General features: G+C 41.5%; 2 protein-coding genes across 3 annotated transcripts; one reads left to right on the forward strand and one right to left on the reverse strand.

The window, feature by feature from the left end:
- Positions 1–11: 11 nt before the first annotated feature.
- TATDN1 (TatD DNase domain containing 1) lies at positions 12–15,844 on the forward strand. The gene is made up of 12 exons (XM_056484922.1): positions 12–67; positions 1,242–1,307; positions 1,870–1,919; positions 4,183–4,246; positions 5,453–5,596; positions 5,694–5,736; positions 9,433–9,518; positions 9,620–9,660; positions 11,023–11,099; positions 11,781–11,851; positions 12,713–12,839; positions 15,588–15,844. Exons 1-12 carry the CDS (start codon positions 46–48, stop codon positions 15,688–15,690), a joined length of 894 nt encoding a protein of 297 aa, XP_056340897.1. The 5' UTR covers positions 12–45; the 3' UTR covers positions 15,691–15,844.
- Positions 15,845–16,349: 505 nt separating this feature from the next.
- RNF139 (ring finger protein 139) lies at positions 16,350–25,187 on the reverse strand. Of its 2 annotated transcripts, none has more exons than XM_056484920.1 (2): positions 25,060–25,187; positions 16,350–18,404 (listed from the first exon to the last, which is right to left on the reverse strand). In XM_056484920.1, exons 1-2 carry the CDS (start codon positions 25,127–25,129, stop codon positions 16,594–16,596), a joined length of 1,881 nt encoding a protein of 626 aa, XP_056340895.1. In that variant the 5' UTR covers positions 25,130–25,187; the 3' UTR covers positions 16,350–16,593. The 2 variants fall into 2 exon arrangements, with proteins under 2 accessions (XP_056340895.1, XP_056340894.1); XM_056484919.1 differs by lacking the exon at positions 25,060–25,187 and adding an exon at positions 23,306–23,676.
- Positions 25,188–25,573: the final 386 nt, after the last annotated feature.

Here is a 25,573-nt window from a genome sequence, read left to right on the forward strand (position 1 = left end):
GCGGCGCGCCCCGCCCGCTGCCGCGGGAGCGCGCCCGGAGCCGCCATGAGCCGCGCCAAGTTCATCGGTGAGGGGCGGCGGGAGGGCGGGGGGTTCCTGTCCCCGTGCCTTCCACCCCGGCTCCACGCCCGGTGCCGGGCCGAGGTGCTGGACACTGCTCCACTCCGTGAGGGGCTTCATCCAATGCTTGTCACCTCCTGCTCCAGCTCTTTACCCAGGGTTTGTCCCGGTCCCTCAGGCTTGTTACAGTCCCTTCGGCTTGTCCCATCCCCTCCGCCAGGGCCTGTCACTTCCCGCCCCAGTCCCTCAGGCAGGGCTTGTCGCCTCCTCCGGTCCCTCTCGGTGTCCGAGGCTTCGGCGGCCTTGGAGCCCCCAGGAAGCGTTTGGGAATGGTTGTGCTGTGTCTGGGAACTGGAGTTGCCCCTCAGCTCTGCGGGTTCGGCCGCCCTTTCCCTGTGCCGCATTGGCACGTTAGTCGTGGTTGTTTCTGATTGTATGAAACTGGCTTGGGTGAAAATGTTAGTGTTTCTAGGAAATTCGTCGGAAAGTGTCTAAGTAGCTACAAAAGATTGGTTCATGTGGAAGTCCTACGCGTTGCAGAGTAGCTTAATGTTTCCTTGGAAAATGTCCCTTCCCGCGGGAATCCCCGCTGCAGAGGGGCCGTTCTGGGGCCGGTGCCTCGGGCCGTGGCTGCGGGGCTGCGGCGCGGGGAAAGCCGAGAGAGCGGGGCCGGGCTCGGCTCCCGCCGTACCGCATTGCAGCTCTCTCGCCGGTGCTGTCGGCGGCCGGCACGGCCCGGGGATGGCACCGGAGAGAGAACAGGCAGCTCTTAGGAGGCTTTCTGCTGCTGCTGCTCCCACCCGTGGAAGGCTGTATGGGAGATGCTGCATTTTCCTTTCCTTTATGCTTGTTTGCATAAATTCGTGGTTTTATGTGAGAAGCAGATTTGTTTGCAGTAAAAAGCATATGTGTACTCACTTTGGTGCTTTAAGGGTGTGCATAATATACTCACAGAAAGCCTGGAGTTTGCACAGAGGCAAAAGCCTAATTTTTCTGTTACTTCTAGTAAGGAGTAAATTTTCAAGTTATGCAAGTAAGCTTATACTTAAGCATTTTATTACTTACCAGTGACCTGGTCCAGGGTTTAGATATGGTTTCTGTTGGCTTCCCTAGCTGATTAATGCTCAGAGTAAAATGAAGAACAAGTATAACTTTTAATTTCTGTCTTTGGTTTTCCGTAGATATTGGTATTAACCTGACAGATCCTATGTTCAGAGGAGTCTACAGGGGAACACAGAAACATCAAGGTAAATATTTCTTTGTATCTGCTGGAAGTCAGGATCCCTTTGCTAAATAAGAAACCTCTTGCACATCAGAATTTGATGTTAGGGTTTCTTTTTTGTCCTCCTTACGTACTTGGGCTTAAAAAAGAAAGCCTGACTGAAGTTGGATACCCTAACCAAAATGCCTTGTTTTAAGTGCTGTTTACATGCTGGCAGCTCTGCTTCTGGAGCAAAATGGACAGTAGCTAATCTATTTGGGATTGCATTGAAAAACTGATATGGGGGTTATGAGCAGTGGTCTTTCAAAGTATTGCATTGCTGAATCACAGTCTCTAATTATAATGAGGGGCTTTTTGCTCTTGTGGCCTTTAGATATGCATATAAAAGTGGAGATCCTCCTAAGTATGTGGAAAAACTTCCACTGATTCTTGTATTGTCTCCAGTTTCTGCACTTTATTGTCTTAAAAAGATTAATTAAGTATGGTTTAAAGATTTAATTATGAGAATTTTGACTGCATTGAAAAGTAGTCAAATTATGCCGTAAAACCTCAAGTTCAATTTATGACATTTTTATGAACTTTTGCAGATGACTTTCTGGATGTAATAGAGAGAGCAGTCAAAGTTGGCATTAAAAAGGTAATTTCTTATAATGAAATGACTTTAAAATTTTTAGCTGCTTTCTGGTATTTGGTTTTTTTAGTGCTCTCCCACTAAAACAGTGTTTCTGGGACTTGAATGGAAAATGCAGTAACTTCCTTCAGTAGTACAAAACAAAAGTCTTCTGCACAGGGCATTGTCTTTCTGTTTGCACAGATCATTGTTGAAGCTGATTATTGAAGTTCAGTGATATTGTAGGTGATGTGGATGTAGAAGTTATTTTGTACAGCTTTAACAGAAAGACATTCTACTCTGACCTGCTGCAGTTAAGTGGTACATGATTTTCCATCTTATAGACAACCATTCCTTTTTTTCTTGTATCCTATGTGGCTTTTAGACAGTAAATCCTATGAGTAGAAGCTGTGGGAGCTGGGAGTTGTTTAACCTGGAGAAGAGGAGGCTCAGAGGAGACCTTGTCACTTACTCCTGAAAAGAGGCTGTAGCCAGGTGGGGGTCAGTCTCTTTTCCCAGGCAAGAAGTGACAGGACAAGAGGAAATGACCTCAGGCTCTGTCACAGGAGTTTCAGGTTGGACATCAAGGAAGAATTTCTTCATGGAAAGGGTGGTCAGGCACTAGAACAGGCTGCTCAGGGAAGTGGTGGGCATTGTCCCATGGAAGTGTTCAAGAAACAACTGGATATGACACTCAGTTCTATGATTTAGTTAACAAGATGATGGTGTTCAGTCAGAGGTGGAACTCAGTCATCTTGGAGGTCTTTTCAGCCTTAATGATTCTGTGATTCTTAATCAGCAATTACTGTTGAAGATCAAACTCTTCTGATTGAGATTTTCAGGTATTTCTATATGTAAAGGAAGTTGGTAACTGTAGAAGAGCTGGGAGTGCCCACAAATTCTTACAGTTGAGACATCTGCATGTTTGCTGGTAAATACATTACAATAGGATCATTAAGAGAGAATTTGTAATTCTGAACTTCAAATTGGTGTTTTAAGCAGTGCACCACATTCCATAGTTTAGCCTGCCTCTCTCTTTCTCTCTAAATGGAATAAATTTTTGACAAAAATATGAAATATCATAGAATACAATGCATACTGTCACAAATTGTTCTACTGCACTAATAAGGCTACTGGATTAGAAATAAGGAAGTAAACACTCCTCTAGCAGAGGAACAGGCATCTTGGGAGTTTGTTGAAAAACTCTCATGTGAAAAGAGTGGGAAATGCACTGGGAGACAAAAAAAGAAAACTAGTGATGGAGAAGAGTAAGTGATGTGTGCTATTTAATTTTTATACCACCCTCTGAAAGTAAGTGGTATTTTTCTTTTTATCATCAAAAATAGATTAGCTGCATAACTTTTTCAAGATGCACAGTGGATTGAGAGATGTTATTCAGGAGTTCCTGCCCTTTGCTGTTCTCAGCCTTGCTACTGGCCTGTGCAGTGTCAGAAGCCTTTTCCATCACAGATTGTTCCTGCTTGCCGAGAACCTTAATCTGCTTATTAGAAAATACTTTTATTTTATAGCTGCTCTATGGTAATTTTTTGTGAAGTTTTGCTGTGTGTCACGTATGCTCTGAGCCATTCTCAGCTCAACATTTCTGGGTGATGTCATTGGGATGTGTCCCATCTGTCATGAGCGCACTGCAGGAGTGTCTGAGCTGGTGCTGACAGAGCCTGCAGGGAGAAGAGCTGTCCAAAAGCACAGACATGTAGACATGGTTGTTACAACCTGGGGTGAAATACTCTGCAAGTGGTGGTTAAAAAATTACACTGTAGGCAATAATTGTCATATGATAACTTGAAGGTAAAAATAAAAGATCAGAGATGGAAATTCTTAAATTTATAATCCCAGCTCTGATACAAACTCATTTTTTGGTTTAACTACTTACTCGTTTTGGGTTCCTGGGAGTCTATACTTTCCCCAGCTGTAAAACAGGCAGAATATTTCTAAGTATCATTTCTTGAGTGCAAATGCAGTCTTCAGTCATTGTGTAAGGAAGCTAATATTGCTGCAAATTGAAGTATTTTATTTATTTAGTGATTTAAATGCTTAGCATACAAGATACTTGATGAAGGGGGAAAAAATATTTTGCTGCATACTGTATTTACTAGCTGCTGAGGACTATTGAGGTTTATTGCTGATTTATGAAGTCTTGTTATATATTTATTAGTAATTGTATTCTGATGTTCTCTGTCGAGACCCTTCCTTTTATCAGAGTGTTTTCTTAAACATTCTGTTTGATGTTCAAAAAAATCCACACTGACAGTATGTTTCTTGTTTCAAGTTTTTGATTACAGGTGGGAGCCTACAAGATAGTAAAGATGCATTGCAGCTGGCACAGACAAATGGTATTTTCACTTTAAATTTACATTGTCGGTCAAAAATATAACCTTCTCTGTTCTCAGAATTGAGTTCAAAAGGACCTGCTCCAAAGGTGTTTACAGAATCTCAGATTAAAATGAGAAATTACATTTCAGAGTAGGATGAATGCATTGTTTACAAATTTATGGGTTGCCCTTTAGGTCCCTGATGTTGGAAGGAATCACTCTTTTCCTGCATGTTCTATTTCTGAATAAAAATAGAAATTACAGGAAAATTTTGGAATAAAAATATTGATACAGGTTTCTGTAGAAATAGGGTAAAATGCTTACATGTTGTGAAATATGTGGGGTTTGTTGGCTTTTTGTTTTTTACTTACCAGTCTGTTATGACTGGCTGGATCAAGAAAGATATCTTTATTTTGATAATTCCCCTAGCTTTTCTTTCTTTCCGTGAAAAGAAAATGGCTTTCCTTTTTTCTTTAGGCAGATTTTATTCCTTAATATTTAATTACTTAAATATGTATTTGAACTAAAATGCATTATAAAGTACTGTTTACTAACATAAACTGATTTTGGTTTGAATGAACTCATGGAGATAATTTGGTCCAACCCAGTCCACCTCCCCACTTCCCATCAGGAAGGCAGGACTGGCTTGAACATTGGGGCAAGCTCCTCAGGGCCTTATTGGTTTTTTCCCTTCCCCAATGCTTTTACAGTTATCAGAAATGTTAGTTTTAGCAAGGGAGATAGATCAGATACTTGGGTAAATCAGGCAGATGTGACCTCTGAAATTCTCTTAACAGCTTATGCAGGGGCACGTGAAGGAAATGCTCTCTGCAGTTCTTACAGCTGGGATAACCTGATGCACTTTGGATAGATGTATTTCTAAATGATGTCAAGAGGTCTCATCCACCTCAACAATTGTATGATTTATTGAGGGCTGTTTCACCAGAACAGTTCAGCTCTAAGCTGCAGCTTTGGGATACACCAAATAATATGCACTAAAAAAAGACATGCACACACTCCCACTGGAGATACTGTCTGGCATTTTTAAGGCAGAAAATGTCTGTCTAATGAAATTATCACTAAGACAAATATGGTCAAAGGGAGTTTTCTTTTTAAATTGTGACCAATAAAAAAAACTTTTCCAGAGGCAGATGTCTATACCTTAAATAAATTTTCTTTTTTTTTTTTTTTTTTCCCTTAAAACCTCCTAATATTCTCTTGCTTTAGACATGTTTTTCAGTACAGTTGGCTGTCATCCTACTCGCTGTGGAGAATTTGAGCAGAGTAGCCCTGAACAGTATTTATCTGAATTAAAAAATCTGATTGAAAATAATAGGACAAAGGTAATAGCAGTTGGAGAATGTGGCTTAGGTAAGTGTTCTCTTAATACTTCAATATATTTTTTTAGACATATACTAAAAAAAAATCCTAAAATACTAAAAGGATTTTTTGTTCTTTTTGTTTGTAGATTTCGATAGATTAGAATTTTGCCCAAAGGACATCCAACTCAAGTAAGAAACTTTTGATGACCGTGAATTGACTTGTAGCAATTTACAGAAGTATTTTCTATCTTGTGTTGTGCTACATAAGCTACTGTCATGTCTAGCCCTAAAATTTGCAAGGTTAGGCCCAGAGTTTTTTTGGCAGAAATGGGAATTTAAAGAAATATGTGTACATTCAAGTAGTGAAACATGCTAAATTTTGCTACCTGCCTGGTGTTGACTTACATCAACATGTCTTATGTCAGCATGTATTTTTCTGTAAAACTGATCAGAACTTATGGATTTCTGGGTGTGACACATGTTCATTCTTGCTAATAGTTAAGAGCTCTAAACAACTCATGGGAAAAATAACATAAATGTAGTGTGTGAAAGAATTGAGTTGTTGAAAGACACATGGAAGGGAACAGAACTATCAAAAGCATAAGTCAGGTGGCTGGGAGCATATAATGGAGTACTGATGATAAAGGTAATCTCAGGAGGTGAAGTAACACATGCAGCATAGATGCTGAGTGGGAAGAAGAGCTACCACAGCCCCTAAAATCAGCCTGCATTCTTGTATTGAGAATTTCTCTCTGCAGAGGGAACTGTTTGAAAGATACAGGTGATAAATTCAAATAAGATGAGTGATTAATGAATTACATTTGCATGTTACTGCTTTGAGTAAATTAGTCACTGGGGGGCAGTGTTGTGTTTTTTCTAATTGCTGCATTTTAGCAGTAGGAGGAGTTAATTTCTTCATAATGCTGCAGACCTACAGTGAAATTCTCAGCAAAGGGGACAGGACTTTTTTCCTGGTAGAATGCAGTGAACAAGTTGAGGAAAGCACACCTTAGAGCATAACCTGTTTCTTTTCTGTGGCAAATTAAAATACTCATGGAGTATCAGATTTTCAGATCCTTAACTGCCTTGATGTTATAGAGAGAAAAAATGTATATTTCATTTCCTTGTCCAGTGGACTGCATCTGAAGAGCAGTCAGTGAGTTCTGATTGGGTGCACTGTAACTGATTTGTAAGGAAAGAGATGACAGGCCTGTTCAGTGAACTAAACAGAGGAAGGCAGAGTGTGAAATACATAGAGACAGTTCACTCGTTTTCAGGTGCAGCAGTCACAGGGAGGGCTGGCACACAGCTGCACAGTTCTCCCACAGAAGAGCACTACGTGTGTTTCCCAGGAAGTATCAGAGCGTGGCCTCTGTTTCAGTTAGTACATAATCAACATTTTTCTGGTTAGTTATGCTGTGTTTTCTTTTGGATAATTTTCACCTGAAAAAAATGAACATTTTTGATCCCCTTTTTTTTTCAGCTTAAAAATTAATAAAAATAAGAATCTAATACTACTTTGTTGTAGTGTTCCTGAGAATTTTTCCTTTCAAAAATCCTCCCCATTCTCAGAACTCTTCCAACAGAAAGCAGTGATTTGAATGGTGGTAAGATGAAGGTACTGCCTTCATAGTATGATGAAAGTCATGTTATAAATGGACTGGTAAGCATATAGAAGTTTCATATCTGCTGTACTACTGGGAAGGGTCTGTGGGGTGTAGCAACACAAAGCCAAGAGTTTTCCCAACCAAAGTGGGAGAAGTGAACAATATCACATGCACCATTACTCAAATTAATTCAGAGTCTGAATTGTCTGGAGATCTGTCTCAGCAAGGCCAGTTTGCTTTAGCTCCTTTAGTGTCTTTATTCTGCAGCATTTGAATGTGATGGTCAAAACTAAGCTTGCCCAAAGGCAAGTATTCCTTAAGCACTGGAACTCGTCAGGGTTAGTTTCCTACTGAGTTATTTTGTTATCATTCCAGTCACTGTATGTCTGATTTCTTCATGCTTTTCCAGGGTTTGGGGTTTTTAATTTTTTTTTAATTATTATTTTTGTCTCTACAATAACTTCCCCATCCACCTCCCTTTTCTCTTTGACAGGCCAAGGAACGACATGTTTTGTTGGGCTTTGTTGTTGCTAGGAATGGAAGAAGCTTGAGTTACATTTCCATTTGTAGGAGCACTAAACTTTCTACTTTCAAGGGCTCTACCCTTCTCAAAATTAGATTGAAATTGGCCAGTAGGTTACTTAGGGAGCTTATTTGCAGTTCTGTCTCTAAAACCTCTTTCCCATATGAAACAAGGGTTCTGTTAAAACCCACACTGAAAACGAAGCAATTGTAGCTGTTTAACCACAAGAGCAATCATGAGTTGCAGTTAATTTATGTTTAGTCAAACAAGCTAAACCAAGCACGATATCTAGACAAAGAAGATTCAAAGTAAGTGTAATGCATTCTCATGAATTTTCATGTCAGTTTTCAAGGTTACTGCTGATTTGTTTAATCCATTTTATCTCAAAAATTTACACTGATTAACAGGGAAGGTAACTTTGATCTGAGAATTATCAACTTGTAATATACAGAAAATAGTGAAAATTACATTAAATTAAATGACCAGTTGCATATTTGTTTAGAGTATTTTGTTTGGCTATTTAGGAAAATGTAAATCAAGCTAATGGTTTGCTGCCCCTTTCCTTTGATTGATAAGTGACTCATACACAGCAGTGTAGGATCACTGGAGCTTCCCTTTGAAATGGGTATGATAACTGATGGTGGGAATTTCCCAGTGCTCTGGACTGTGTTTTAACAGCAACACCTCAAGAAATCCAGTATGTACAAAGAGCCCCAGCCTGCTGGGATGGGCAGTGTTGTTCTCCTGCTTAGCCCAAATAACATCACCTTTCAAATGGTGTGTGGACACTGAGTCACCCATGCATTGCTGGCCTTCTGCCATGCCTGAGTTCTTCTACTGTGCTCCTTGAACATGGGTGATTTCCCTGCTTGGGTGGAGCCGGGCAGCAGAGATGTGGGATGGTAATTGCAGAGCTCACTGCTAATGACAAGCACTGGTTAGTTCAGGGCTAAGTAATTTCCTTTGGCAATTTCATTGGAGGAACCTGGCTACCGCCTTACCTTCCTTCTGCCCACATTCCAGTGTCTTTTCATAGACACCATAGACGCCTCTTTGTTACCACCCCATCAAGGGCAACTGGAGGAGTACAAAGCTGGAGAGGGATAAAAAGTAGTCAAAAGGAAAGGGTGCAGGAACACAGAGGAGGGGAGGGAAAACAGGTAAAGACAATAGGCAGAATGGGGCAGAAGTATGATGTCTAATCTGATATTTGTTCCACCCCAAGAGAGGATGACTCACCTCCATGGATTGTTACTCACAGGTCAGCAGCTCTGATGTAGGTTGGCCACTGGAGGCTGTAGAAGCCTGCACAGTGCTCCCCTGCTCACCCTCATTGTGTTTATGAGTGCTTCTTGAAATAGTGGCCTCTGTCATCCACACTCTCCCAGTCCTGACATTTCAGAACTTTGTGGAAAGAACAGTCAGTTCCTCTTCTATTAAAAATAAATAAATAAATATAAAAAAACCCCTGCAGCATCCACACTACACAAGAGTATGTGCTCAGTATATACACATATGCATTCTGCAGTACTGAGGCTCTTGGCCCCTTACCTATTTTCAAACATAGGTCACAGCTGTGGCAATACACATGGGAAAGAGGTTCTTTTAAATCTTTGCACAAATAAGAACTTTTGCATGGCAGATCCATTAATTCTGTCTAGCTCTGGAAGACAGAAGCTTGGGAAAAAAAATATTTTAATATCTTTATTTGTTCTTACACTGAGTTTCTCTTTAAAGGTGAATTTTATTTTACAGGTATTTTGAAAAACAATTTGACTTGTCAGAACAGATGCAGCTGCCCATGTTTCTGCACTGTAGAAACTCACATGCTGAATTTTTAGGTGGGTTTTGTTTAAGAATTTCATCTTCAGAGCAAATTCTGAATATGGAAACGTTCTATATTCAACTGTTATAAAGCTGTCTTGCATTTTTATTTTTGTAGACATAATGAGAAGAAACCGAGATAGAGTTGTAGGAGGGGTGGTAAGTATGGACTTCAGTGTAGCATTCATTTTTCCATGCATGTGTGTGAATATTGTTGCTTAATATGCAATTTCTTCTTTGTCATGGAATCTGGATAGACTTCCTGTTATATGATTTAAGCTGTTATTAATTAGTAAATTTTCCAATCCCTTTTAACTATTTTTATTTGACAGGATTTTTGCAAGGTAAGGGGATAGGCTGAGAAAAAGCTCTGCAGCTGATGTGAACAGTTTTTCTTGGCCTGCCAGAAGGACAGTTTAAGCACCTCATTATTGACATTGGCCTTTTCCCAGTTCCTCAGTGTCTGTAACTGCAATGCATGCAGACCGCAGATAATTTAGATGCATGTTCCCAGTGGAGGCCATAACCTCAGCCATTTGCTTCTGACGTTAGACAATATTTTCAAATTAGATCCAGATGGAACTTTTGATTACTTAAAGTCTTTAGGTATTCAGATCACATTTTTTAATTCAGAAGTCTGACAGGAAAAGCTTTGGATGAAACAGTCAGTGCTTTTTCAGATTTCTGTTACGACTGGACTTTTCAAAAGTAATAAATGCTCATGATTCTAACATGAGACCACACCTCCTACAAGAATATTGCAGTCCCCCAGTTTGTCCTTGTTACCACAAAACCCTTCCCCATGTGCAGTGCTTTGCATGTTCTGCTTTTATGTAATGATGTGAAGGCTCTTTCCTCTCTTTCTTTTTTCCTGCACGGCCAGGAAAAAGGGGAGAAATTAGCAGGCATCTTATGCAACTGCCTGTCCTTGGTCACAGCACGGGGAAGCAGAGCAGACAGTCTCTTTACTCCACTCAGGCTGAGAAGATGCAGTTCCCAGCTGCATTACACTGTGTAACTTGTGATCCTCCACTTTCCTCTCTGGAGTGACCAAGTCCCTGGAAAGACCAAGCAGACTGTCTTGCTAGTTCCAGTGGACATCTGTGGAGAACAGAATGCTGCTCTTATGGTGGCCCTGACAGTGCCCTGAAGGGAATACTGAGGAAAGAATCTAAAAATTCAGCATGCACAGGATTACTCCCTGAGTATGATCTCCCAGTTATCAGTTACAGGGGGTTCCAGGGCTAAAAGAGTATCACTGGATAGGCCTTTTTCTACACATAAGTGTCACTGTTGAAGTGTGGTAACCACTTGTAGTGCAGCATTCAGGTGACTTCAGCCTGGACTTTGCTCAAATTCAAAATCGACTGAGCCATGCCCCCATATTTGTAATGATGTGTAATGCATACTGTTGAAGGTATTTGATGCTAATAAAAGGTAATAATACTTTTGAGTGATTGGAGTTTTAATAAAGGTACATTTGTATTTTTATATGTCTGTGTATCTATATTTATGTTCCAGGTACATTCTTTTGATGGCACAAAGGAACAAGCAGCAGCTTTAATAGATTTGGATCTTTATATTGGAATAAATGGCTGGTAAGTTCTTTACAAGAAATATAACTGCTTTTGAATGGATGCTGTAGTGAACTCACTGCTTTCTTTTAAACAATGAGGTCAGGTTTTCAAAGCTCACTAGATCCTTAATCATCTGACAGATTTAGAAATGCTCTCATCAGTCTGTTAGCCATCAAAGCTCTTGCTGTGCAACTCAGTGAGCTAATCCATGTCCAGTCTACTACCCTCAGGACAATCCTTGTTTGTAGTTAAATAAGGTTGTTGAACGTGGAAAGATTCCCTCTGAGGAGCATTTAAAAAACAGCCTGACTTTGAGCTGCCTGTCAAATGCTGGAGTAATGCAAATGTAACCTGAGTGCCTCATCTCCTGGTTATGCAGTTTGGATTCTCAGCAGTCACCTGGCCAAATGCCAGCCAGCACCACTTTGTAAGGCACAGAGGCTGTCACCAGGCAAGCAAGGGCAGCCAGAGGGGTTCTGCAGCTTACTGGGGTGAGATGGCTTCTCCCACTAACTCTAAATTTGCTGTTTTCTGCACAGTTTTAATTTACAGGCAGTATTGTTAAAAAAGGAAGCAAATTTTATTCATGAACAAAATTATTTAGGAAGTTGTCTTTGCTACAAAACAATTTAACAGGCACAGTAATTACTTTTGTATGCTTTTCATGGAATTTTTTTTTTAACCAAACTCTAAATTTTCTAGTTCACTGAAAACAGAAGCCAACTTGGAAACACTGAAATCAATTCCTAGTGAACGATTAATGATAGAGACTGGTAAGATTTTGTATCTTGGTCAGTTTGTGACAATGGGCAATGAGATATACTGGTATAGCAATAATAAAGCAGAAACAAGACCTAAAGCATTCATAACAGTGGCTGTTTTCTCTGCTTGAGAAAGCAGTTTACAGAACTACTCCTTTCCAGCCTTCTGCTGGAAGGAATAAGCTGCTGTGTCAGTTCCTGACATTGCAGGGGAAGATGAAAAGGACAAATTGACAACTCCGATTTTTAAATGTACCAGAATCCTGCTTGAGTATCTTTTAAAATGTAGCTTGCTGGAGATGTGCCAAGCACAGGGCAATGGCTGTGAGTTAGCCACTGCCAGCAGCAATGGCATTTGGAAACAACTGCTCTTTAAATGGAATAGGTGGAAGAATGCTTGAATTCCCCTCTTAGGCCACCAAGCAGTCATTTTAATGGGATGAGTAGGGATGTCCTGTTTTCTTTATTCATGTTCAGTTATCAATAACTGACAGTTACAGATAGAGTATTTTCATTTCTGACTCTGAGAAAGGAAGATTGCAAACTGCTAAATCCTTAAATTTATTTGCACATGATGTACAGACCTGTTATACAGGAAGTTTCTGTGGAATGTGTGCAGTGTATCTGGTTGTCTTTATCATGTCAGAGGAAATTATTGTTATGTATTACTATTGCTGATTTTTTCAAGTGTAAAACCCTGAAGATAATGGTATAAAAATTCAAGATGTTGAATTACCCAGATTTCTTAAATTTTGAGTTGGAGGTCATTGCTAGAAAGAGATTGCAGGAACTTTTGTCTGTAGAAGTAGTTGATTAAACTATCTCATGCTATTCTCAATTGTACTCCTAATTCTTTTATTCAAATTAAACTAGATGCACCTTGGTGTGGAGTGAAAAATACTCATGCTGGATCAAAATACGTTAAAACTACATTTCCTACAAAAAAGAAATGGGAAAAAGGGCACTGCTTGAAGGACAGGAATGAACCCTGCCATATAATGTAAGTGTATCACTGTACTCTTCTTTTAATTACTTAAACTCTCACGTGAAAAAAGAATAGAAAAATTCCAATTCACTAGTAACATAGAAAATATACATTAATTCTAAATGTACTGAAACTTGTGCAAGATTTTGCTTTATAGGCCATGGAAAAAAATTAGAAGTCTTAATTTTCCAACTTCAGCAATTCTGGATGTACAGTGCTCCCTGAAAGTGAAACCAGTACTGTTTTTATTTTTTCACTTAATACATTGTAGAAGAGGTTAAACCCTCTAAAGTAACCTGACTTGAATATTCATTTCATTCACTTGTTCAGGTATTTTTTAAAACTGATCCAGCCCTGGGGATCAGGGGACAGTCCCACAAGTGGGACAGTGCCAAGGCACCCGCAGTGCCTGTGACACGAACTGCCACAACATGCATTTTGTCAGGAATGTTTCTTCCTTCTGCTGTTGTGCTTCAAAGAATCTGATCCTGTGAAATTTAGATATGAATGACAGCAGCCAAGATACAGAATAGTGAAAAAAAAACTCCAGGGGCTTATGGACAGAATTGGTAAGCACAGACAGTTTTCTGCCTCCTTTTCACACAGTTCCTCACGGAAGTGTGAAAAGCAGGAAAATGTGTAATTGTTTTAGTGAAAATGTTTAGTTATCTGAATTAAATACCATTCATAGATGAAATGCTGAATTTTCAGAATTCCCTGTCTAGATTCTGAAATACTGCAGCAAGGTGTCTAAACAAGAGTTTATTTGAGAAGTGAAGGGAATTCTGCTGCTTTTTGAGACATGATGGAACTTGGAAAACCACTGATGATGTAAAAACAGTTTAAGCTTATGTGGTGACATCTCCTAGTGTTCAGATATATTTAATGCAATTAGGTCAATTGTAATACTCATTGTATTTTTTTTTTTTCATTTAGCACAGTAACATTAACACATAAGGGTTCCTTCAGTATTTTAAGACTTTCTAGGTTCAGTCCATGATTTTGGAGTGGAGGAAGAGATCAATTGAAAACTTTCTTCTGGTCACAAGTGAAGGGTCTCTAGTGTTACTATTTCAACCGCCTCTTATGTCAACAACAGCCCCACATCTTTGTCTGCTGCCTTAGTTGTACTTTACAGAAATGTTTCAGAAACCCCCAAACTTGAAATGTGGTCTGTCCTGCACAGATGCAGAGTGCACAAATGCACTTGAGGTAATTACACAAATGTTGTGCTTTGGGTTTTGCCTTCATTTATGAACAAAATCTTGTTTGGTTCAACCATATTTTGAAATTATCATCCCAATAATGTTCATTATAACCAGTTGAATTTTGAGAATCTTGTAAACCTTAAGAAAAATGAAGAATGGTAACTGATAATTGATATTTTTTTGACTTCTCAAGCAGCAAAATCTAGTGTGAGGGAATGTTAGTCAATAAAGTGTTTTTAATGTTTAGGGTATATATATATGTACATATATATATACATATATATAATATAGCTCAATTGGCAGGAGGAATTTTCCATTTGTCTGGTGTTGGTGGTGCTGGACACTTTTCAGTTTTGATGGTGATATTTCTGCTTCATATATATATATATATATATATATATATATATATATATATATATATATTTAGAACTACTCCCCTTGGAAGCTATTTTTTTAAAAATTCAGCCACAAGGGACTTCTCTTTTCTCCTTCAACAGCTTCACATACACAATGTTACAGTAACATGCATCCTTCTACTGTATCCAAGTGAGGAGGAATAAGAAAGCCCTAAGTCTTCTTGGGTGAAAATCTTTGGTATTTGTTTATTTCTGTGTAGGCCTGATCTCACTTTATCTCATCTGGAATATCATCTTAAATCAAGAAGCTGGCTCATTCTGCATCTAGGAAAATATTTACAATAAAGCAGTTATTAAGAGCAACTTTTCCTACTCTTTCACAAAAAAAAAATTTAGCTATTCCTTCAGTTTAGAGGCAAAATCCAAACCTCACCACACCCTACCACCATGCTTAAGCTTCTTTCTCATCAGGGTGAAGTCTGAAGTTTTTTGCTGCTAATGGAAAATAAAAGTATAACACATCTCAGGAAGGGTACAGAATATTACTTTTTCTTTTAAAGAATGACTGCTATAGAATCAAGAAAGCAATTGTAGAGAGAAAGTTGTGGCTTGGTTTTAATCATGTCCCCTTTCTTTTGCCTCCTCTTCCTGGCTTGTATCAAGGCCCTGGGCTTTTGAAATTTCTTATTTAATATTTACTGCAAATACCTGACCACATTAATCACAATTAAACTAAAGAGTGGGGATGTAGGAGTAAGTTACTTTGGCAGCACTGTGCTCCCATAAAGCTGTATCTGGAATTTAGGCTTTACCATAAAACATCTATTCATACTGCAGCTTTAGCCTTGACAGGCTAATGAGTTTTTGTTTGAAAAATGAAGATCATTGATAAAGACACCCACAAAATGACATTTCCTTCAAAACAGAAAGCTGTTTAATTACCTCCAAACAAGAGTCAAAAGACCAAAGATGAATCTGTACCAGTGAGCAAACCAGTGTTCAGTGTAAAGGAAATGGCAGTAACTTAAAACTAGAAGCTATTTGCATATCTGAGCACCCTGCCCTATTGCTCTTAGTGTAAGTTTTTATTCCAGCTTAATCTTAGTGACTTGTACATACACATGCAGCAAGCTGAAGTTGTGAAGTACATTGTGAAGTACTGCATTTCAGTCTTCTGATATAAATCTTTCTTTTTTTAGTCAAATACTGGAAATAATGGCGGCAGTAAGAGAAGATGACCCACTTGAGTTGGCCAATACTCTATATAACAACACCATTAAAGTCTTCTTTCCAAATATGTAAAGTTGTTTTTCTTACATTTATTCAGCATAACTTCAGTAAATATATTGCAAAAACTTAAAAATCATCATACCTGCAAGTTCTAATCATTGGAAGCCAATGTGTAGTGGGTTTTGGGTTTTTTATGGTACAAGATTAAAGCTGCTTTTGAAAAGGTGGTCTGCATTTGTGCAGTTTCTCAGCCCTGTTCCCCTTTTGTCAAGCTTCAAGGCCAGCCCATGCCTGTAACTCCAGTTAGCAGTGGAGGCACAGGATGAGCACCAGGCTGCTGCATTCACATGTAAAGCACTTCGAGCTACTGCTGGCAGTTCAGGAGGGTGGGACACATCCATGGCATGCGCTTTGCTGCTTCACCAGAAAGCTGAGCAGTGTCGCCTTTTGTTCCACATACGCAGATGCTATAGCATTAAGTCTACCAACCTAAATTTTTATTTTTTAAAAACACAACTCACTAGTTTTTTGCAATAAAGCTCTGCTAATACTGAATTTGTAAGTAAAGCTGCTTTGGCTCAGGCTTTCATTTCCAAGTTGACCAGCTGAACAGTCTGTTTTCACCAGTATTTTTCATTTGCATCCAGAAAACATTGATTGGGGATTACTGGTATACAGTCTTTGGCACAGCATTATCACTACATCAATTAAAGAGTGTTTTTCCAACCATCTTAAAAACGTGAAAACATTTTATTCCATGTACAATAATGTACATAATTTTAAGGTGGTCATGAAAGAGACCACCAAAAATTAGAGGTATATTTACAGTAGCACACACCACAGTAAACAACCACCATTCACAGACTCAACACTGAGATACTGCTGTTGTGCTTAAGTACAATAACTACAAAGTGATACTTTTATTCTGTTGAAGTCAATCTTGAACAAATACCTCACGGCTTAGTAAAGGACATCCTAATCACCAAGAGAGTTAGAGTCCACATTAAGAGTCTCATTCAAGTGCTGTGCCACACAGTCGCCATCTTCCTCATCACTATCAGAACTGTCATTATCTTCATTTAATTCATTTTCAGCATCAGCAGCTTCTTCTGCAACCCGTACAGGATTTTCATTTGGTGCTACAAACCCATTGTTGTTAGAGATACTGGCATTTTCTTTGTCCTCAATATACACTTTCTGATGGCACATCGGGCATGTGTCCTGAATGTACAGCCACTTCCGAAGACAAAGTGCATGAAAATAATGGTTGCACGGAGTAATGCGTGCAGAGGTGGTGAACTCGTGGTAGCAGATTGCACAGACATCATCAATTTCATGTAGCCGAGCTCCTTTTACCTCTGGAAGCGAGTTGATTTTCTTCACAGCAGTTCGGCGGTTTATAAAAGTTTTCCAGCCATTCTTGGCTTGCAGGTAGATGTTGAAGTATGCATGCAGACACATCATGCAAGCGCGAATCTTGCTTCCTGATTCAAAAACCATTGTGTAAGCTCCATTTCCAAACATGATTACTCCAAATATAAACTCAATAATATTGCCAGTTGAGCGAACATAATAGACATAATCATCAAGTTTTTCCCATAGCACATTATAGTAGCCATCAATCATAAACAATATATAAACAGTGATAGAAACTATTACTTTTAGGCAAAGCTCTACACAGAACGCTGTGACTGCAAAAAGCCAAGTATTTAGTGCATAGTGGTGCCAGAGGATGTAACTGAGTAGAACTGGAAGAATGAAAAGGCAAGCGGAGACAAACAGTACAGGAAAGTGTCTGCGGAACGATGACACGTGGGAGGCACTGAGAGACATCAGCACGGGGTCTGTCATTCCATGGATAAAATGCAGGACTGCAGTCAACAAAAGGCACATGTTTCGACTCAGGCGAACTAATCGTTCCTCTGGTTTCAGTCCACTTAAACCAGTCTGCAGAGCCAAAATGAAAAACAAGACGGGTGCTACAAACCCAAGCCTTTTGTCATCCTCATCAGTTGATCCAATGAAGGCCAGGATACCAAGTCCCAAATAATGCGCTATTGAGGAAATGACGGCACTCATGCCCAATACAGTTAGAGTAGAGTCACACCCACTTATGATCAGGCTGCAAATCAGTTCCCAACAGTTATCCCACGATATTAAGAAGAATTTTTCTTCCGTGTTGTTTTCAGCCATCTTTACAACATATGTTAATACAACAGCTTGTGCTGTAAGTCTTGTTAGCCAAAAGACACGTAGTACAGCTGGAAAGCGAATCCTCTTCCATGTATCTTCCATCAATAGCTGTAATCCATAAATACGATACATGTGCCTCACCAGCAGATAAACGTATCGTACCGAATAATAGAACCACTTCATTTTCGTAACTAAAATGGCTGTGGTGTTTAGTGTCAGAACTAGGCCTGAAATAAAAACAAGTACTTGCCGGACATTTAAAGGTAATTCAACAACCAAGCCAATTACAGGAATCAGTATATCCAGGATGATGAGTTGAGAGTATATGGACTGCATGTTTAGCAGTGTAACATATCCGATTCCAAAGGTAAGCTGAAGGACAGAAAGTGCCATCCATAGCGAAGGTCCTTTTTGTAGGAAGATCTGAATTCCAAATGCAGGTGTGTAGTAGGCACTGTGGAAGTTTATGTGCAAAGCAGCATAGTAATTCACCAACACTGAAGTTGCAGCCAGCAGAAACGCTGAGGCAATCATGTAGAACTTGAAAAGTGCTCGCTGTTGTAAGACCAGAACAACGCTGGATACAAAGACACCTAAAACCAGATTGAAATAATTTAGTTCTCAACAGAAGTTCAACAACAGAATTTAACCTATTAGCTTTGGAGCTACATTTATTTAATGTATCACTTCCTCATTAGTCACTTGTAACTTTGCATTGCGAATTGTGTCCTTTTCAGAGAACAGGCAAGAGGGCAAGTTAATCTCTGCATTTAACATCTGTGACCTACAGCTGTGATGCAAAGCCACTGCAAGCCCTAAATCACAATTCCTGCCTTTCAGCCTTAGTCCTGAAATCCAAGGGTAGACAAGTTCAAAAAATAAACAACCCTCAACAGATCACCTTTATAAGCAAAGCTAATAAAAAATAAATTAGTAAAATTTAATAAGTCCACTAATTCACTTGAACAAGGTACTCAACTACAGCTGTCCAAGCTGGAGTAATAAAGATAAGTAACCAAAACACTTGAACTAAACTCTTTAATGGGAAAAGAGTGAAAAATTACTGTAGTCTGTTGTGAGGAAGGCACTCCTATTTTCCTTCAGTTTACTTTTATTTCTAGTGACAGTGATGACAAAGGTCACATGAGGAAAATCTTCCAGAGTATACATCTTTTGTGCACAGAATCCAAAACTGCACCAACTGCCTCTCTGCCAATGCAAACTTGTCTGTCTTCTTAGAAGTCAGATTTAGGCCTTGAAATTCCTGTTTGCTAACTTCTCCCTTATACTGACCATGACCACATCTTAACCATGTCTGCAAAGTCTGCACCTTCCTATGAGAAATCCTATCAGAGCAACTGCAGCATTGGGAGATTGGGATTATGTGTCCCTGCAGTAAACTCCTGTAGTGTAATTTATTAATTCCATCACTGTGCACTTACATAGGTAAGGGCTCTGCCCTAAGAGGTGTCAAATTAAATAGCACTTAGCACTAGATTCATTTCCTTAAACAGTTTCTTTTTCAGGAAACACACTGCCTTTGTTTTGGACTTCTCAATCAGCTTCCACTCTATGCAACTGCTTTCTCATCCAAACCAGTTTGGAGAGATTTCAATCTCTGTAACTTATATTTGCTTCTAAGTTGCTTTCAATCTCTGTACTAAAACAAATAAAATCACCAGTAATCCTCTTTCTGCTGGAGTACAGCATTGGTCTTTTCTTTCTGACAACTGTAGTTTAGGTTGTTCTAAATCTGCCATAAACAAATGTTGTAAAAAAATTTAAGCCATAGCCTCTTTATCATGAGAATAAAATCTTTGAAATAGCATTTGATTCTACCAATATTGCAACCACTGCTTGTATAAAGAAAAACAACAACAACCAAACACACACAAATACACAAAAAAAAAAACCAAACCTCCAAAGTCTGGAGGACTGAGAAGGGAAAGGATCAACATGAATCAAGTGCAAAAGGCAGGCTACAGATAAAGTTATTAATACGCCTGAACAATATTCCTTGCCAGTAGCACTGGCTGATATAAACACATTCTCCTTAACTAATCATTAACCTGGTAACCTTGTGGACTGAAGAAAAGCCTCTATCAGTTTTCAGAAAGCCCCTTGCATTGTAGCTCAGCTCTTCCAGGAAAAGCTGAAAGAATATTGGTTACATGCAGTGCTTTTAACAAAATAAGCTTGACAGTTGCCTTGTCATTTTAACCACCACAAACATCTTTAGGAAAGCCAATACTGCTGACGAGTTTGTAACCTTTGTCTTTTCTCATAAGTCACAGAAAAGATTCACATGCCTGTACAAGGTCATTATTTATGTAATTCTGATCATTTGAGCCAAAGGAGATGCATTTTGCAGTACACAGGCTGCTCTGAAACACGCCTTAACAAAACCTATTTTTGTGCCTTGCAGTGGCAGTAACAGGCCTGTATTTAGATACTGCAGGTCATCTTAAAACACTGACGTTTCACATGCAAGACACATCTCTAAAAACAGTACAACAGTGAGTCAATAGAGCTTGTCCTACTGGTTCCTCTGAAAAGGGACTAACAAAAGTACAGCGTTTCTCTTAAGTCTTATGGGGAAAAGTCAAGACTCACTGAAGGAGTCTCAAAAGACCCTAAGAGGTAGCAGATCTCAGAAGCTCAGTGCTGTGAGCACTCCTTTTCCTCATCTCCATTAGTGTCACTTAGTCCATCTTAACATGAGAAGACTGCCCTGCCCTGTGCCCACCCCCTTTGCCCTCTGAAACAGTAAGTCTTTTTCTGTTTTCCCTCTGCTAGGAAATGCTGCAGTTCCTCCTTAGATAAGGTTTGTCTCTCTACTCATCTTTACTGTTTGTACGTGTGCCACCCCATTGCCAACTGTTCTAATACGGGCTCCAAACACAGCACTGAACCAAACCACGCTGCACTTACTTTTAAAATAATTTCTTGTGTTACAATGAATGTCTATTATAATTTTTTTCCTTTAAATCCTGAAATTTGTCAGTATCTTTATAGCAGCCCACTACTTAGGATTCAACTTTCAGTCACAGCAGGGGACAATCACTTTTACACATCAGCATTTCATTCATGTGGAACTGCCAAACTATTTTTCCCTAGCTCCAGTCATTCTATTTACTTCCACATCTTTCTGCAGACTCAAGTATTTATAGTACCCTTCTCAAAACTGAGTGTCCTCACTGAGGAGGGACTGCTGTCTGAGGTGCCAGTCACACACTCCTGGGGGTGGTTCTGCTTAAATTGAGCTACTTAAACCCAGTGCAAAGATATGAAAGGTAAACATTGTGTTGGGGACAAAGCAAGGTTAATCAAAAACGTGAAAGAGAAAACATGCTCCAGCTATGGAAGTTGGTTCTGTGCCCTGTATAACTCTATTTACTTGTGTAGAAAGTGATGGAAGAATCAGACCAAGGAATCCTGCTGTAAATCTTTGTAACACCCACACAGATCTCTATTAGCATTCCTCAAGAGCTGTACTCCCAGATTATTTCAGAACTGTTTAACATCACCCCCAAAAATCATCAATCTCTCTGGAGCTTTAATCTTTGTGTCTAGTGGACAGGTTGTCCGTTTACCCTGTAGCTGTTGTGCTACAGGAAAAGTTTGGATCAGTACTTCAAAATCTGCAAATGGTAAATAAAAGGACATTTTTACACTGTTTAAATACAGAATGATCCAAAATAACTATATCACTTTCCTAACAGCAGCAGAAAACCAACTCTGCAATCCTTAAATTCAGATGAGAAAAGACAGATGTAAAAGCACTTTGTTGTCTGAACCATGTGGAAGGTGTTTAAGATAATCTTTAGGTGCCTATATTTTAATCTTCAATTTTGGATAGTCACGAGTCACACATGCCTTTTCTAAATATTCAAGATAAATCTCTTGGCATAAAACATTCACAAAGCTTTTTTGCAGAAGGCAAAAATTACCCACTTTTTCCCCCAAACACTTCCAGAAAAGTGTTCAAGTAAATGCAAACCTCAAAAGTGGTTAATCAAAACCTCAAAATCTGTTAATCCCAGTACCACACACTTAAGTGACATCACTGAAGACATCCACCACTCTCATTTACACAGGTGGAATTAATTTCAATGCTCTTCTTACAGCATCTGGATCATATGATGAACAACTCCTAAAATTAAGTTGGTGAGAAACTGCAATGTCATTTTTTTAGAAAGGAATTATCACTCTTAGCAATTCCATATGTGTTGAACAAAAGGTCAATGAAATGGGAAGCAGGGAGGAAGAATTCCTGCTCCCCATCCCAGAGCTGCTGTTACCCCTGCCATGGAAGGCAAAGGAGGCAACTCAGGGCCCACTGAGCATCACTTCTCATGTGAGCAGAGACTTCCCCTGGCACCCTTAACTAAAGCAATGATATAAACATAAAACAAAAACCAAAACAAAACACCTGCTGCGTTTTGTTACCTCCTCCCTCTGCTCTCCTCTCACCTGCTGTCTTGCTATAAGTTATTTTTTACTTTTTCCCTCTCTGCTCCTCGACTTGTGTGATGCAGTCACACACTTCTCACTGTGTACATTTCCTTTAACCCTCTCTCCTCTGCTTCCTGCCCCAAAAGCTGTACCGCCTATTTCCTTCCTGTTTTTCTTCTACTATAAACGTCAAATAAAATTTAAAATCCATCTCAGGCCTACAAAAAAAAAAAAACAACAAAAAAACAAAACAAAACAAAACAAACCCAAATAAAACCCAAACAAAAACTTGATTTGTTTGGTGTTCTCCTTCCTGCCTCAGGATCGTCAGCTCCAAAACGTGATACACAGCACAGTATCACCTATACAGCAATTCGCTGAACAGGACTCCCACCAAGCCGAGGCTATGTAGGAACCCAAGTTAAGGATATTGAAAACAGCATCACCCAGTTACACCAGTGACTTTCATCTTTCATGCAGGGAAGAAAAAAAAAGCTTGAAAATAAGCATTGGCAAGTTTCAAGAGGCTTCTCTTTCCTCTGGGAACCAAATTCCCGGTTTTTTCTGAACTGCTGTTGCTAAAATAAGGCGTTAACAGCGTATTTTAGGAAGACATCACACTATGCAAAGGGTTTTTAAAAAACACATGAAAACCCTATACCCACTAAATCACATGTCTCCGGCCTTGGAAGACCCAGAGTAGGAGGGGGGAGGTCACAGCCCGAGCCTCGCCGGGTCCTTGCACCGCTACGGGAACAGGAGGAAGGAATGGGGAAAAGGTCGGGGGTTGAACCGGGCCCGGAGCGGGGCACGAGGGGGCGACGTGATGACCCAACCCGGGCGGCCGAGCAGGGGCGCGGGGATGGCGGAGAGCAGCCGAGGGGACGGGAAGGAGGGACGGGGGAAGGGAGAGCCGGGCCGCGGCGGCAGCAGCAGCAGGCGGAGGGCGAGGGGCGGGGAGCGGGGAGCCGCGCCGTGCCGGGGCGGGGAGCGGGGCACGGTGCGCGTCCCTGGGAGGGGAGCGAGGGAAGGGTCTCACCCAGCAGCCGCAGCAGCGCGCCCAGCAGCGCGGCGCTCACGGAGCCGCCCGGCAGCGGGGCCGAGTTGAAGATGGCGTCGATGAGGAACAGGCTCGGCACCCGCAGCGCGACCTCCAGCCCGGCCCGCAGCCGCGGGCCCAGCCGCAGCTGGGGCAGCCGCGGAGGGCCCGGGGCCGCCATGCCCTGCGCGGGGGGCAGGCGGGCCGCCTCTCCCGCCGCCGGAGGAGCGGAGGGGGCGGGAGCGAAGGAAGGGAGGGCTGAAGGGAGGGCGGCCGGGAGCCGCTACCGCCCCGCGCCCGCCGCCCGGCGCGCCCGGCTCTCCCGTGCCGCCGCCTCCATGTTCCTGCGCGCGCCCGCGGCAGCGCCGCCCGCCGGCCGGGGGCGGGGCCGCGCCGAGCGGCGCATGCGCAGACCGGCCCCAGCGGGCAGGGGAGGGCGCGGGGCCGTGACCGGGCGGCGCCCTCAGAGTGCGGTCGTTCCCCAAACGCCGCCCGGGACCGTGACCCACCGCTGCCCGGGCAGCCCATTCCAACCTCTGACCGGCCTTTCTCTGAACAACTTCCTGATGTCCAGCCTAAACCTCCCCTGGCACAGCTAAAGGCCGTTTCCTCTCATCCTGCCGCTGGGTTCCTGGCAGTAAAGACCGCCCTGCACCTGGCTACAACCTCCTTTCAGAGAGTTGTAGAAAGCTTTAAGATCCCCTTTGGATGTCCTTTTCTCCGGGCTGTACACCTCCAGCAACCTCGGCTGCTCCTGGTGCTCGAGACCCTTCCCCGGCTCTGTTGCCCTTCTCCGGACACACTGCCGCCCCTCAATGTCCTTCTGGAACTGAGGGGCCCAGCACTGGCACAGCAGCGAGTTTGTGACAAAGGACAGTCACTGCTGGACCAGCTCCTGCTGGTCACACTGTTCTGATACAATCCAGGATGGCACTGGCCTCCTTGCCCAGCTGGGCACACGCTGGCTCAGATGGTGAGCTGGCAGTGGGCCTGGTCCCATGAGCGCTTCGGCCCCTCGTGTCCCTAGAGTGCCCCTAAAGCCCAGCCTCACGACAGGAATCCTCTGCCAGCCATGAAGAGGCGCATTCGTGCTGCAGCTCCTCGGGAGGGGTCAGCCCGTGTCCCCCACCCCGCAGCTCTCACTGTGCAGCTTTGCCCCGCGCTGCCCGGGATCTTGGAGCGCTCGGTTCCATCCAGGGCTGTCAGCGAGTTGTGCAGCACTAATGGGCTTTAATCAGAATTCCCAGTTCCCTTGAGTGGGATGCACAAGATCTGTCTCAGCCAATGCACAACCATAGAGAAGGGTTAGAGGAAAAAAAGGCATTTTCCTTTCAAATCCTTCCTCCTTCTTCATGCATTATCACAGGATGCAAGGACAACTGGAAACCAAGCTGCCTTGATTTTTCATCAACAGCTGCAGTGATAGGAGAAGGAGAGGAAAAAATTAATAGACATCAAGAAGAAATTTTTCGCTCTGAGGGTGGTGAGGCACTGGAACAGGTTGCCCGTGGAGACCGTGGCTGCCCCAACCCTGACACTGTTCAAAGCCAGGTTGGATGGGGCTCTGAGCGACCTTGTCCAGCGGTAGGTGTCCCTGCCCATGGCAGGGAGGTTGCGATTAGGTGACCTTTAAGGTTCATTCCAACCCCTTAACATTCTGTGATTGTACAATTTGTACTAAATAAAGAAATTATGACTAAATTGAAAGCAATGTGTAACAATGTTAGCCCAGCTGAAACTGGGACATTTCCTACCCCATCCTTTGTAGGAATCAAAAGCAGGTTCCAGGACACAATCGAGATGAGCTGGTGAGCCTGTTGGCATCTGCCACGCTGCAATTTGCCTGCAGTGTCTGCCTCCTGCTTCACCTGCTGGGGCTCAGCCTTTGCATGAACCTCATTTGCCCATGGCTTAAGCCCTTGGAAGCCTTTCTATTGTTTCCAAAGGGGATTGGATCAGTTCACAACAGTATTGCACAGGAATTTTCCTAAGCAATGCCCCAGCTAACAAAGCCAGAAATGTTGCCAGATTGCTAAAGGATTGTATTACAAAATCCATGGACATGGACAAAGTGCATGTTTTAATCACATGCTGTAAGGCGTAACTCTGACCTAGTAAGTCTCCCCACACCAAATAATAGAGATCAGGGTTTTAAATGTGAAAACGTTTGAAGATGGCTGAATCACATTGATTTGGACTTGACTGAATCAATTTACCCCTCGACTAAGTATAAAGCTGCTGAATGTAAATAACAGTATTGATTTGAAA

This window comes from Oenanthe melanoleuca, chromosome 2 (assembly GCF_029582105.1).
Source record: "Oenanthe melanoleuca isolate GR-GAL-2019-014 chromosome 2, OMel1.0, whole genome shotgun sequence".
NCBI classification, from domain to species: domain Eukaryota; kingdom Metazoa; phylum Chordata; class Aves; order Passeriformes; family Muscicapidae; genus Oenanthe; species Oenanthe melanoleuca.